General features: G+C 41.9%; 1 protein-coding gene across 3 annotated transcripts; it reads right to left on the bottom strand.

The window, feature by feature from the left end:
- Positions 1–483: 483 nt before the first annotated feature.
- On the bottom strand, positions 484–11,962 carry LOC119017256 (zinc finger protein 850-like). 3 transcript variants are annotated; one of them, XM_037093822.1, is made up of 8 exons: positions 11,725–11,962; positions 11,470–11,560; positions 11,019–11,049; positions 10,838–10,907; positions 9,025–9,363; positions 7,593–7,931; positions 6,859–7,184; positions 484–6,438 (listed from the first exon to the last, which is right to left on the bottom strand). In XM_037093822.1, exons 1-8 carry the CDS (start codon positions 11,780–11,782, stop codon positions 2,716–2,718), a joined length of 4,977 nt encoding a protein of 1,658 aa, XP_036949717.1. In that variant the 5' UTR covers positions 11,783–11,962; the 3' UTR covers positions 484–2,715. The 3 variants fall into 3 exon arrangements, with proteins under 3 accessions (XP_036949717.1, XP_036949715.1, XP_036949716.1); XM_037093820.1 differs by having other exon boundaries at positions 484–7,184; XM_037093821.1 differs by lacking the exon at positions 11,470–11,560 and having other exon boundaries at positions 484–7,184.
- Between the last annotated feature and the right edge of the window lie 297 nt (positions 11,963–12,259).

Below are 12,259 nucleotides of genomic sequence, written 5' to 3'. Positions count from 1 at the left end.
CTATATTGTTCCTGTTTAGTGTCTTTGTAACATGTGACATGTTTAGATCAATAACATGTTTCTTCTTTCATAAATGGAGTGTAAATGGTGAAATCAGTGTAAACAGTGTGTTCAAACAGCTGATCAATGTTGGCAGGTAAGACTTTAGCACTTTAGACACAGAAGCAGACAGGCTGGTACAGACATGTTGCCACAAACTGACACTTTTTACAAGGAGACAAACAACTTCAGCTGAAAGATTTAATGCTGAATTTACAACAAGGACACAATGAGTCAGAATCTGTCAGAGACACAGTTTCACTACGTTATAAAGTTTGTTTTAATGCAACAACTCTTTAAATCACCACATTTGGTGATGTAGTGGATGAGAGTTGGCTTCATGTATAATATTTAATGCTGAATTTACAAGAAGGCTCCAGTCATTTACAATTTGTCGTTGATAGTGAATCAAAACATTTATTACATTTCTGCTCATGCAGCAACACTCAAAATTGTGTAATTTCTTAAGGGAGTCAGGTGACGTTGTAGTGACTTATGACTTCACTCAGTCCATGACTTTCTCACTCTCATACACACACACACACACACACACAAAGCACCCCACTTCTCACAAGTCACTTTATTTAGATATGATGGTTATGACATCACACAGCTCAGAGAGAATCTGGTTTATGGATGCAGGATTATTTATTTGTGTCTCTTCACTTCATTATTCTGTACAACATTTACAGCTGCGACATCATGAAACATGTCTACATGTTTATTGTCACTGTGGTTGTACAAGAACACTCATCTGTAGAGACTCCACTACAGAAAGGGTCAATACTACGTGAAACATAAATAAGAAATAATAACACAATTAATAAAGAAGTAAAGAGTACACAGAATAAAGTCTGGACAGTAGGACGAGTGTGTCTTTAGATGTGACAGATATAATGACAAAGTGTTCAGAGATGCAGAAACGGAAATATGACTCTAAATAATAATAATAATAATAATAATAATAATAACCTGTAATCTGTTCTGTGTTTAATTTATTTGTCTCATAAACCATTACTGTTTTTATCCATATTTGACATTTACATCATATTTTATTAACATGTTCTAATGTTTCATTTTGGCATCCTGAGGCTGCGTGACGTTCACAGGTGTTACTGATGATGATGATGATGATGATGATGTCATCGACCAGTGTAGTGAGAGGACACGTCTGCTCAGGTGATTTATAGACAGAGGAAGTTGATCCATGAAAGGCGTCACAGCTGGTCTGTGGCATCAAAATGAACTGAAGACTGAACAGACGGATGAATGAGGCTGATCACATTTAAATCAATCAGATCAGCTGAAGTTTGAAAACTGCAGCTGGCAGTTTGAGTCATTGTTTCTGCTGTCAGCTCGATCAACACTGATCAACATTCTACAAATCAATCAACTGATCAATTCATCATCAGCCTTGATAGACATCATATTTCAGCTCCAGTTTAGAACTGATCAGTATCTCAGCTGAGTAGTTATTTTTCTTCCAGGTTAACCTCCTGAGCTCACTGTCGTCCAATCACACGGCGGCATGACATCATTAAAGAGTTACAAACTGAAAAAACAAAACTTTGGTTGTAGTGTAATGTAATAACACACCTGCAGGAAGAGGTGAGGTTGCCCCTGCTGGACTGGATCAGAACCAATACACTGAATAAACATTAGGAACGTGAATCGATTAGTTGGTCATTACTCTGATAATCTATAAGTTGGTGTGAAAGAGTATAAAGAGTCAGCTCATAGACACTTTATTGACCAATCATCTGATCGATTAATGGAGACAGTGATTGATTAGTTAATCAGAAGAGTTAAAATTACATTTACACCTGAAGAGTTCAAATCAGCTTTTTGTGCCAGAAAGTCAGATTGAAACAGAATCCAGACCTGCTTACTGAGTGTGACGGGTCTGGGTTCAGGTTCAGGTTAAGGTTCAGGTTCAGGTTCAGGTTCAGGTTTAAGTCTGTCCACTGAGCTGACTGTGTTTAAACAACATGCTGTGTGATAATGAATGTTACTAACAGCTCTGTTTAACTTTATAGATTTATTATCATGCATGGGAGATCCTGATTCAACAACATATAAAATAATGTGATGATACAATATTTAAGATAAAACACACAGATGATCAAGTCCAACAGGAACATCATCAATATCTAAAACACATCCAGAACATGGACTGAACAAGAGTCTCTTCACTGCCATCAAAAACAAATTAAGTTCTTTATCTAAAGAAATAAAGTAAAAACAATCTGCAGTTTCAGTCGTGGCAACACAGACAGCAAAAACATTTGCTGCTTGATTCTGACATAAATTACAGTAAACAGAATTTCTTTGGATTCTGACTGTTGTTTAACAAGATGTGATTTACAAAATCAGCACATGACGAAAAGGTGTCTGTCTTCGATGCCAGGAAATTTGCAAGTTACAGCATGTGTTGATTTGGTTTGTTGCAGATTAGATGATAAAGTAGTCAACAAGGTCTAGAATAAAAACCAACAACAAACCACAGAAACAATAAATTTAGCTCTGGGGCCGAACTTCTAAAAACACTAGCAGATGCTTTAACGTCCATTTCTTCAAGATAATCATGACGTGAGCCGGGAGGTGACGTGAGCTGGTGTACAATGGCCCAACTTAGTTGCAGATTCCTTTCATGCAACACAATCATTCTGTGTGTAGCTACGTGGTTTCTCTGCAGTCAGACAAGCCGACACATTCATGGTATTTAAGTTCTGTATACCAACCAAAGCTTTTGTCACAGGCTTGGCAGGTGTATTGTTTGTTCGCAGTGTGGATGGACATGTGTGACTGCATACTCGCCTTGTGTGCATATCTTTTCCCGCAGACTGGGCAGGGGAACGGCTTCTCTCCAGTGTGAGTCCTCATGTGGATCTTCAGGTGGGACTTGTAAAGACACTCCTGACCACAGACAGAACAAAAGAATGGAGCTTTCTGTCTAACATGAAACCTCATGTGGTTCTTCAGATGATGAACATGGAGGAACCTTTTACCACACTCGGAGCAGCTGTGTGGTTTCCTGTGAGTTTCCTCAGGTTTTTTGTTGTCTTTCCAAAAATCACTGTCGTCGCTGTCGTCACTCTCAGGTTCAGACTCTAACGCCTTATCATCAGAATCACATCCTGCAACACTTTCACAGATTTCATCATTTCCTAAAGAGGACAAACCTGCCGGACGTTCTCTGGTCTCCTTCCAGAAATCACTGTCAACACTGTCATCAGTCTCAGGTTGTAAATGTCTCTCTAGATCTGAGTTCTGAGCTGCTTCAGGTCCTCCACTGTCCTCTTCAGTATGTCTTTGAAGCTGTGAGGACTGAGGCTTCTCTTCCTCATTATCAACTTCACTCTTCACAGGGACAGGAGGGAATGTAAAGCTGGTGATATCATCCTCCTCCTGATTGATCCAGAGTTCCTGTGGTTCCTCTTTAATACGTGGGGTCTCTGAATCCTCCTGCCTCGTTCCTCTGTGGACCCCATCATGGACCGTACAGGCTTGACTTGGACTTTCTCTTTCAGTAAATTGATTGACACACACTGAGCCACTGAACACTTTCTCTTCTGTATGATTTTTTATGTGGATCATCAGAAGGTGACCGTTATAAAAAGTGTTCCCACACTCAGAGCAGCTGAAGAGTTTCTCATCAGTCGTACCGACTGAATCTCTCTGAGGAACTTCATAATCATTGAACTGAGGTTCTCTCGTCTGCTTCCAGTTATCGGTCTCAGGTTCAGGAGAGTCTTCAGACTTGTCTACAGTCTCAGGTTGTAAATGTTGCTCTGGATCAGAGTTGCTGGCTGGACCTGGTCTTCCACAGTCCTCTCCATCAGCTTCTGTCTCCATCAGTTCAGTTGGGGTTCTGACTGGAGGTTCTGTCTGTTTTTTCTCAGTGTCTCTGTCATGAATCTGTGATGTTTCTCTGTCACACTGGTGGTGATGAAGTTCAGAAATCTGGATGAATCTTTCGTCACAAACACTGCACCTGTAGTTGTTCTCCTTTGCATGGACTTCCATATGTTTCGTCAGATATCTTCTCCATGCAAATTCTTTCCCACAAACTGAGCAACTGAACTGTGTTTGTCTCGTGTGGATTCTCATGTGTTTGACTAAAGATTCGCTGTCTATAAAACCTGTGTTACAGACCGAACAGTGGAAAGGCTTTTCCCCTGTGTGACACATCATGTGAAAACTTAAACTTTCACTCCTGGAAAATACTTTTCCACAAACTGAGCAGCCGAATGGTTTCTCACCGGTGTGAATTCTCATGTGTACCTGTAGATTGTGCTTACGGCTAAATCCTTTTCCGCACTGAGAGCAAATAAACGATTTATTGGCAGAAATCTGTTCTGCAGTCTGGCTCTGATGAAGCTGTGAAGACTCTTCAACACATTCGTGGCTTATAAGCACCGACTCTGAAGTGAATGTTTTCTCACAAATGATACAACTGAGTCGTTTCTCTCCAACATGGATGGCAATGTGTCTTGTAAGATATCCTCCTGTTGCAAAGCCTTTCCCACAAAATAAGCAGCTAAACAAGGCGCTGGATGTTTTCTTGGCAGTATTAAATCCTTTATCACTCACAGAGACGTCCTCATTCTTCAGCTGGTTTAGACCTGACAGATGCTGCCTGGTCTGTTTACAGAGATCTATGTCAACACTGTCATTGGTCTTTGGTACAGTTGCAGCTCTGTTGTCAGAGCAGCCAAGGGGTTTCTCTCCAGTGTCACAGCCCCCGTTCTCAGATACTTTCTCTCTCAGATTTTTCCTGCAGTAGGTGAAACCTAACTGATGTTGCCTGGTCTCTTTCCAAAAGTCAAGGTCAACATTGTCATCGTTTTCTGAAGACAACTTGTCTTTCTCAGCATCTGGTTTTAAACATCTGTATAGGTTCAAGTATCGGCCTGGTTCTGATCCTCCACAGTTCTTTCTAGCAGGACCAGTGTGTCTTTGCTGTGAGGATTTGGCAAGACACTTGTGTTTTTTAATTTGAAACTGCCAAAAGAATTCTCTCCCACAGTCAGTGCAGCTGAACGGTTTCACCCCTGAGTGGACGGCCATGTGCTGCGTCATGATTCCTCTTTGTGAAAATCTTTTACCACAGACAGAGCAGCTGTAGGGTTTCTCTCCTGTATGGGTTCTCATGTGGATCTCTAGATGGGAACTGTACTGCCGTGTTGTGCCACAAATTGTGCAAGTAAAAAGTTTCTTGCCTTTGTGCGCTCTTATATGTGTCATAAGAACATAGTTGTTGGGAAACGTTACGTTACATTCAGAGCAGGTCAGTGGTTTAGTGCGTCTGTGGTTTCTGTGGATCGGTAACAACTCATCATCACACTTGTGAATTTTAAGCTGTGACGTCCCCCTGAATGTTTTGCCACAGTCGCTGCAGCTGAACGGTCTCACCCCGGTGTGGCTCGCCATGTGGTAATTCAGAGTTCCTTTGTTTCTGTAAGTGTTCCCACAAACCGAGCAGCTGAACGGTTTTTCTCCTGTGTGAATCCTCAAATGGTAGTCCAGACCTGATTTCTGAGAAAAAGTTTTGCTGCACACAGAGCAACTGAATGGTTTCACTCCTGTGTGAGTTCTCAGATGTGTATTAAGATTTCCTCGATGTTTAAATGTTTTACCACACACAGAGCAGCGACAACATTTCCTCTCAGGATCCTTCCAGTCTTTATCATCGTTGTCACTCTCAGACTCAGAAAAGTCTGAAACTCTGTCTTCAGTCCTGTTGTCAGACTCAGGCTGTAAATGTTGATCTGGATCGAAGTTCCTGGCTGGTTCTGGTCCCCCACAGTCCTCTCTATCAGCTTCCATCTCAGTTTGTTTTTGATGAAGCTGTGAAGACTCACCCACACACTTGTGTGATTGGAGTCGATGAGGCCGAGTGAATCTTTGGTCACAGACTCTGCAGCCGAGCGGCTTCTCTCCTGTGTGTGTTGTCATGTGTTTCTGTAAATGTTCAGATTGTGTGAAACATTTATTACAAGACCAGCAGCTGTAAGATTTTTCTCCTGTGTGGTTTTTCAAATGTGTCTCAAGATGTGAATTCTGGCCAAATCTTTTACCACAAACTGAACAATTTAATGTTTTCTTTCCTGTGAGAATTCTCATGTGTCTCTTCATATGTGAGATCTGGTTAAATCCTTTACTGCAGACAGAGCAGCTACATGGTTTCTCACAAGAATTAAACCCATTCATTTTCTCAGAATTCAAACCTAAATGAGATTCTGTGCTCCTTCTAACACCATCGCAGACTTCAGTCCTGTCTTCAGTCTCAAGTTGTAAATGTTGATCTGGGTCAGAGGTCCTGGTCGGTTCTGGTCCTCCACAGTCCTCCTCTCTGTCAGCTTCTGTCTCCATCTGTTCAGTATAACTCTGATGAAGCTGTGAGGACACAACAACACACTTGTGTCTTTTGAGTTGATTAGGCCAGATGAATCTTTGGTCACAGACTCTACAGATGTACCGTTTCTCTCCTGTATGCGTTCTCATGTGTAACTGTAAATGTTCAGACTGAGAAAAACATTTACTACAAACTGAACAACTGTAAGGTTTATCTCCTGTGTGGCATTTCAAATGTTTCTGCAGATGTTCCTTCTGGCCGAATCTTCTGCCACAACATGAACAACTGAACGGTTTCTCTCCTGTGTGAATCCTCATGTGTCTGTTTAGATGTGAGATTTTATTAAATACTTTCCCACACTCAGAGCAGCGTGGTGGTTTCTCATGAGAATCATTTTGAGTGTTTTTCAGAGAGTTTAAACCTAAATGATCTTTGTTGATGTTTTCATCATCATCACTAACTTCAGTCTCAGAAGAGTCATCAGTCTTGTCGTCAGTCTCAAGATCTGGATCTGAGTTCCTGGCTGGTTCTGGTCCTCCACAGAACTCTTCATCAGCTTCTGTCTCCATCTGTGAGGACTGAGGTTTTTCTTCATCATCATCTTCACTCTTCACAGGGACAGGAGTGAAGATGAACCTGGTGACATCTTCCTCCTCCTGATTGGTCCAGAGTTCCTCTTGTTCCTCTTTAATGTGTAGGGGTTTTGTTTCCTCCTGGTCCAGGATGAAGCTCCACTCTGGCTGCTCAGTAGGAACCTCTTCTTTACTCACCAATAGCTGCTGGATGTCTGCAGAGAACACAGACGGACAAACAGACATGAAATAAAACCATAAATATATATTGGAGTGAAGCTCGACAGTGATATTGGATTTTTATTTTCCAACAGGAAATAATTTGACAAAAAAAACAGCTTTTATATTTTGTTCCTATAAAATGGACTGTAGTACGATGTTTCAGTCCAAAGTTTTATATGCCAAGACACACGAAGGATGTCTTCTACAGTAATAAGTCTCACTGTCAAAAGGCTTCAAACTAACAGTGATTGATACACAACACGAAGTCCACAAACAAAAAGAAACTTAGCTAACTGCTCCTCGCAGAGTATGAATAATTCAGCTAACATTAGCTTAGCATCAGCTCCCTGCAACATTGGCCGAGCTGCAAATATGTTTCCAGCAGCTGAAAGGAAACCAACCTGCTCTTCGCAGCTTTATTTCAGGCTTCAAAACCACATCCAGCAGTTTCTGTTGCCGGTCGATCTCCTTTTCATATCCACATACTGTTGTCTCAAAATGTCCAATCAGATCTTCTTGAGCTGCAGCGAGCAGTCGCTGTTTGAATAAATCTTTAAGATCCTGCAATGTGAACCTGGTGACATCATCCTCCGCCCGATTGGTCCGAAGTTCCTCTTGTTCCTCCTCTTTAATGTGTGGGTGTTCTGGTTCCTCCTGGTCCAGACTGGAGCTGCACTCCTGTTGCTCAGGGGGAACCTCTTCTTCACTCACCGACAGCTGCTGGACGTCTGCAGGACGCTCTGAAACACAAACACACATTACAGAAAACTATGAGTTTGTTAAAGACAAGTTCGACATAGTGATAATTAAATTTTTACATGATTAGCTTCAGGTCATAATTTGCTAGATGACCATAAACAGCTTTTCAGTTTAATTCCAATGAAATTCACTGTAGCATGACATTCGGACAACAGTTGAAAATTAGCCTTCTGGCTAACAATGGCACATTTACAGTGATGATAATTAATGTGCACTGTCCCTGCAAGATATATAAACTTAAACTTAAACATCACAGTATGAAGTTATGTAGACTAAGACAATTGAGAAATGAACAAATCTATTTCATTTAACATCAGGCAACAGACGAGTATCAGAGGCTTCACACTGAGCCAGCAGCTGTCGCCTCTTTAACTACAACGGGCGGCTGGATTCACATTGGATGTGGCAGTGTGGGAGCATCAGTCCATGGTCCGTGTGTGATGTGTTGGGAACCCAGCGGATCAGCTTGCTGAAAGACGTAGCTGCTTTGTTGTTGTGCTATTAGCATGTTGTGAAGTCTCTGATGAAGTACAAACATGCAGCATAGAGAAAAGATCCAACATGCTCTCTGCCGTCCTCCAGATCATCTTGACTTATACAACAGAACTGAGGACTCAAGACTGAAAGTGAAAGTTAACACTACAGATAAATGTCTGTTGTGTCCGTCTGTAGGATTTTTCCATGACAAACAACATGTCCTGTAATTCTCCAAAATGAAGTCCTGTTTACTTTTTGTTCATTCAAACATAATATTTCAGATTACCAGACTGGGTGACCTGTTGCTGGAAGAATGCCCTCAGTGCACTTTGTTGTATTTGTTTGTTGATGATTGAATACGATATTCAAATATAAATGACGTGTTTTAAATGATATTTGCAGTAAATTAATTGTAACATTAAAAGAAAGATGAATAACAGATTGATTAATCGTTTGGTGAAGCCATTATTAGTCACTGGAGCTAGCTGCAGCTAACAGACAGAGAGTGGGTGGATTAGCTGACATTAGCTTAGCATCAGCTCCCTGCAACATTGGCAGAGCTGCAAATATGTTTCCAGCAGCAGAAAGGAAACCAACCTGCTCTTCGCAGCTTTATTTCAGGCTTCAAAACCACATCCAGCAGTTTCTGTTGCCGGTCGATCTCCTTTTCATATCCACATACTGTTGTCTCAAAATGTCCAATCAGATCTTCTTGAGCTGCAGTGAGCAGTCGCTGTTTGAATAAATCTTTAAGATCCTGCAATGTGAACCTGGTGACATCATCCTCCGCCCGATTGGTCCGAAGTTCCTCTTGTTCCTCCTCTTTAATGTGTGGGTGTTCTGGTTCCTCCTGGTCCAGACTGGAGCTGCACTCCTGTTGCTCAGGGGGAACCTCTTCTTCACTCACCGACAGCTGCTGGACGTCTGCAGGACGCTCTGAAACACAAACACACATTACAGAAAACTATGAGCGATAATGAGAGAAGTGTTCTGATCGGCCTCGACGGTCTGAAGGCATGAAATGATAAAACTCCTGAAACTGTTTCAAATCAAACTGAAAACCTTCGACCCTGTTGGATGTCAGTAATCGTGCTGATCAGCTGTTCTCACTGACACTCTGCTCATCAACAACCTGTTCCTTAATTTGTCTCAAATCCTGCCAGAACACAATCCAGACCTCACATTGGGACCAGCTCCTATTAAGATCTGATCCACTGCCTTTGTCACCGTCATCAAATACATTTTGAGTAATATTTAATTATTTAGTTATCTGTCCTGTCCTTTTATTTCCCACTGATCTTACTCAAAAATCACCAGTTGACAGATTTTACAGGACTGTAAATAAGATTTTAAAAAGAGGGAGTGTTGATCGAACGCAGTGATGCCTGCAGCCAGATTCATAATGAGAGTTTTGTGCTTTCTGCTCTTCAGTGTCTACGTATTTTGGCATTTGATCTGTGAACCTCACAAGTACATTGTGTCGTCCACAAACAGAGATGAGTCTACAGGCAGGTGAAGGGACAGTCAAGGAGAGAGACAGAAGGACGGACATTCATCAGCTCCCCCTGCTGATCCTGACTGATAATTGATCACTCTGATCAATAAATGTCAATAAATAATGCTCAGTGTGCTCCAGACACCGTGGACCCACCGAAGCAGCAGCTCTGTGTTCCCAACCTTTGGATTTACAAATTCAGCAGCACATTTTCCTTCATGTTCCTGTATGTTCCCACATGTTCCTGCATGTTCCTGCATGTTCCCACATGTTCCTGTATGTTCCTACATGTTCCTGTATGTTCCTACATGTTCCTGTATGTTCCCGCATGTTCCTGTATGTTCCCACATGTTCCTACATGTTCCCACATGTTCCTGCATTTTCCTGTATGTTCCTGCATGTTCCTGTATGTTCCTGCATGTTCCTGTATGTTCCCACATGTTCCTACATGTTCCCGCATGTTCCTGTATGTTCCCGCATGTTCCCGTATGTTCCTGCATGTTCCTGTATGTTCCTTCATGTTCCTGCATGTTCCCACATGTTCCCGCATGTTCCTACATGTTCCTGCATGTTCCCACATGTTCCCCTGATTCTGTGGGAAACACTGATCCTGATGATCCTGGCAGCACCACAGAGGAATGAACACTCTGGTGTGACACGTCGTTCTAAAACATCTACAGAGCAGAATCGTTAGCTGCGTTCAAGAGGAACTTTAATGTGAACGTGTTCAGTCAGCGTTCACTCGCAGGTTGAAGGACACACAGTGGTCACAGAAACACAACATCTGGAGGGACTCGTGATCCCCCCAGATTCACCAGGTCCACCAGGTTCACCAGGTCCACCAGATTCACCAGGTTCACCAGGTCCACCAGGTTCATCTGTGTTAAAGCTGCTGTGTTAAAGACATTTCACTACCTCTGGTGTCTGTCTGCGCTGCTTCTTGAGGGAACGGGCTCATTCTGAATCCTTCCTTCTTCTTTGGCATCTTAAAAAACAACAAAATATACGATTAGAATTATTGACACTTCTGATATATAGGTACGTAGTACATATATACGTACGTAGTAAACATGAAGTATAACTCAATGACTGTTACCTCAGGAGACGCTGATCCAACGCTGAGGTTCCTTCACAAACACAGAACCAAGTTAGAGACCTTTAAAGACTCAGTCAGATTATTTAATTCAAAACTTATCAAAAGACTAAAAGAAATTAAACCCTGGGCAGTTTGATATGAATCTTAATATCGGCTGAAGGATCAACATCACATTATGACTTGAGACCAACAAGACGATTTAAATACAATGATGAACGTTTAAATACTGAAGAACGAGCAACAATCACAGAGACACAGAAACCTTTTCATATTGTGAAACTGTTGAGTCTCTGATGATCAGCAGAACATTTAATCTAGAGTTTGTCTGAACGGACTTCAGTTCTGTTTCGTTGGGTCGCGTCGCTGCACCGACGTTTGTTGATGATCTGTGTTTGATCATTTTATTTATTAAAACAGCATAATTAATGGTAATTACATCTAAATCACAGACCTGCAGCTCCAGTCACAGAACTTCTTCTCTGGTTCTGAAGTCCTGACTGGACCTGTGGTGCTGACAGTCCTGACGCTCTTCACAATCCGAACTAGAACGAAATGATCAGTAACAAAGAACTACATGACACGTTTAGCAGGAGCTAGCTGCGGCTAAGGGCAGTGTAGATGGTTTATCTAACGTTAGCTTAGCATAAAGCGTCCTGTGACATCAGCAGAGAAGTGGACGTGTTCCGGGCAGCAGAACTGGACCCACCTGCTCTCTGCAGCTCTGCAGCCGTTAAAACACGTCCAGGACTTCCTGCTGGACTCATCTACTCTCCATGTCGGGCTGTTGTTGTTGTTGTTGTTGTTGTTGTTTTTGTTGGCTCCAAACGTCTAATCAGAACGTCTCGAGCCTCCGTTCGAATAAATCTTTGTCAATCTGCAGTGAGATCAACATTTTAGCTTCCGAACAGGACGAAGACCCCCAGCTCCGCGTACCTGCTGTAGCACGTTAGCACACATGCTAACTGTGTCCGGAAGGAAAGCGCTGAGACCCGGAAACAAAGACACAACTTCCGCTACGTCCTTCTGCCTTCACAATAAGACGAATGAGCGTAATGATTGTTTTTAGAGAATATAATTAAATGTGTTCAGAATTTAAGTCTGGAACCGGCAACGTCCTGAAACACGTTGTCATTATTATTATTGTTGTTTTTAGAACCATCCGCACAATATGAACAAATTAATACAGTCTGTGTTTATTCTGTTTTATTCATCTGAAGCCTGAATAATCTGATTCACTTTAC

This window comes from Acanthopagrus latus, chromosome 3, assembly GCF_904848185.1.
Source record: "Acanthopagrus latus isolate v.2019 chromosome 3, fAcaLat1.1, whole genome shotgun sequence".
Taxonomy (NCBI): domain Eukaryota; kingdom Metazoa; phylum Chordata; class Actinopteri; order Spariformes; family Sparidae; genus Acanthopagrus; species Acanthopagrus latus.
The sequence above is the reverse complement of the archived record's forward strand: the minus strand, read 5'-3'. Positions and strand labels throughout refer to the sequence as shown.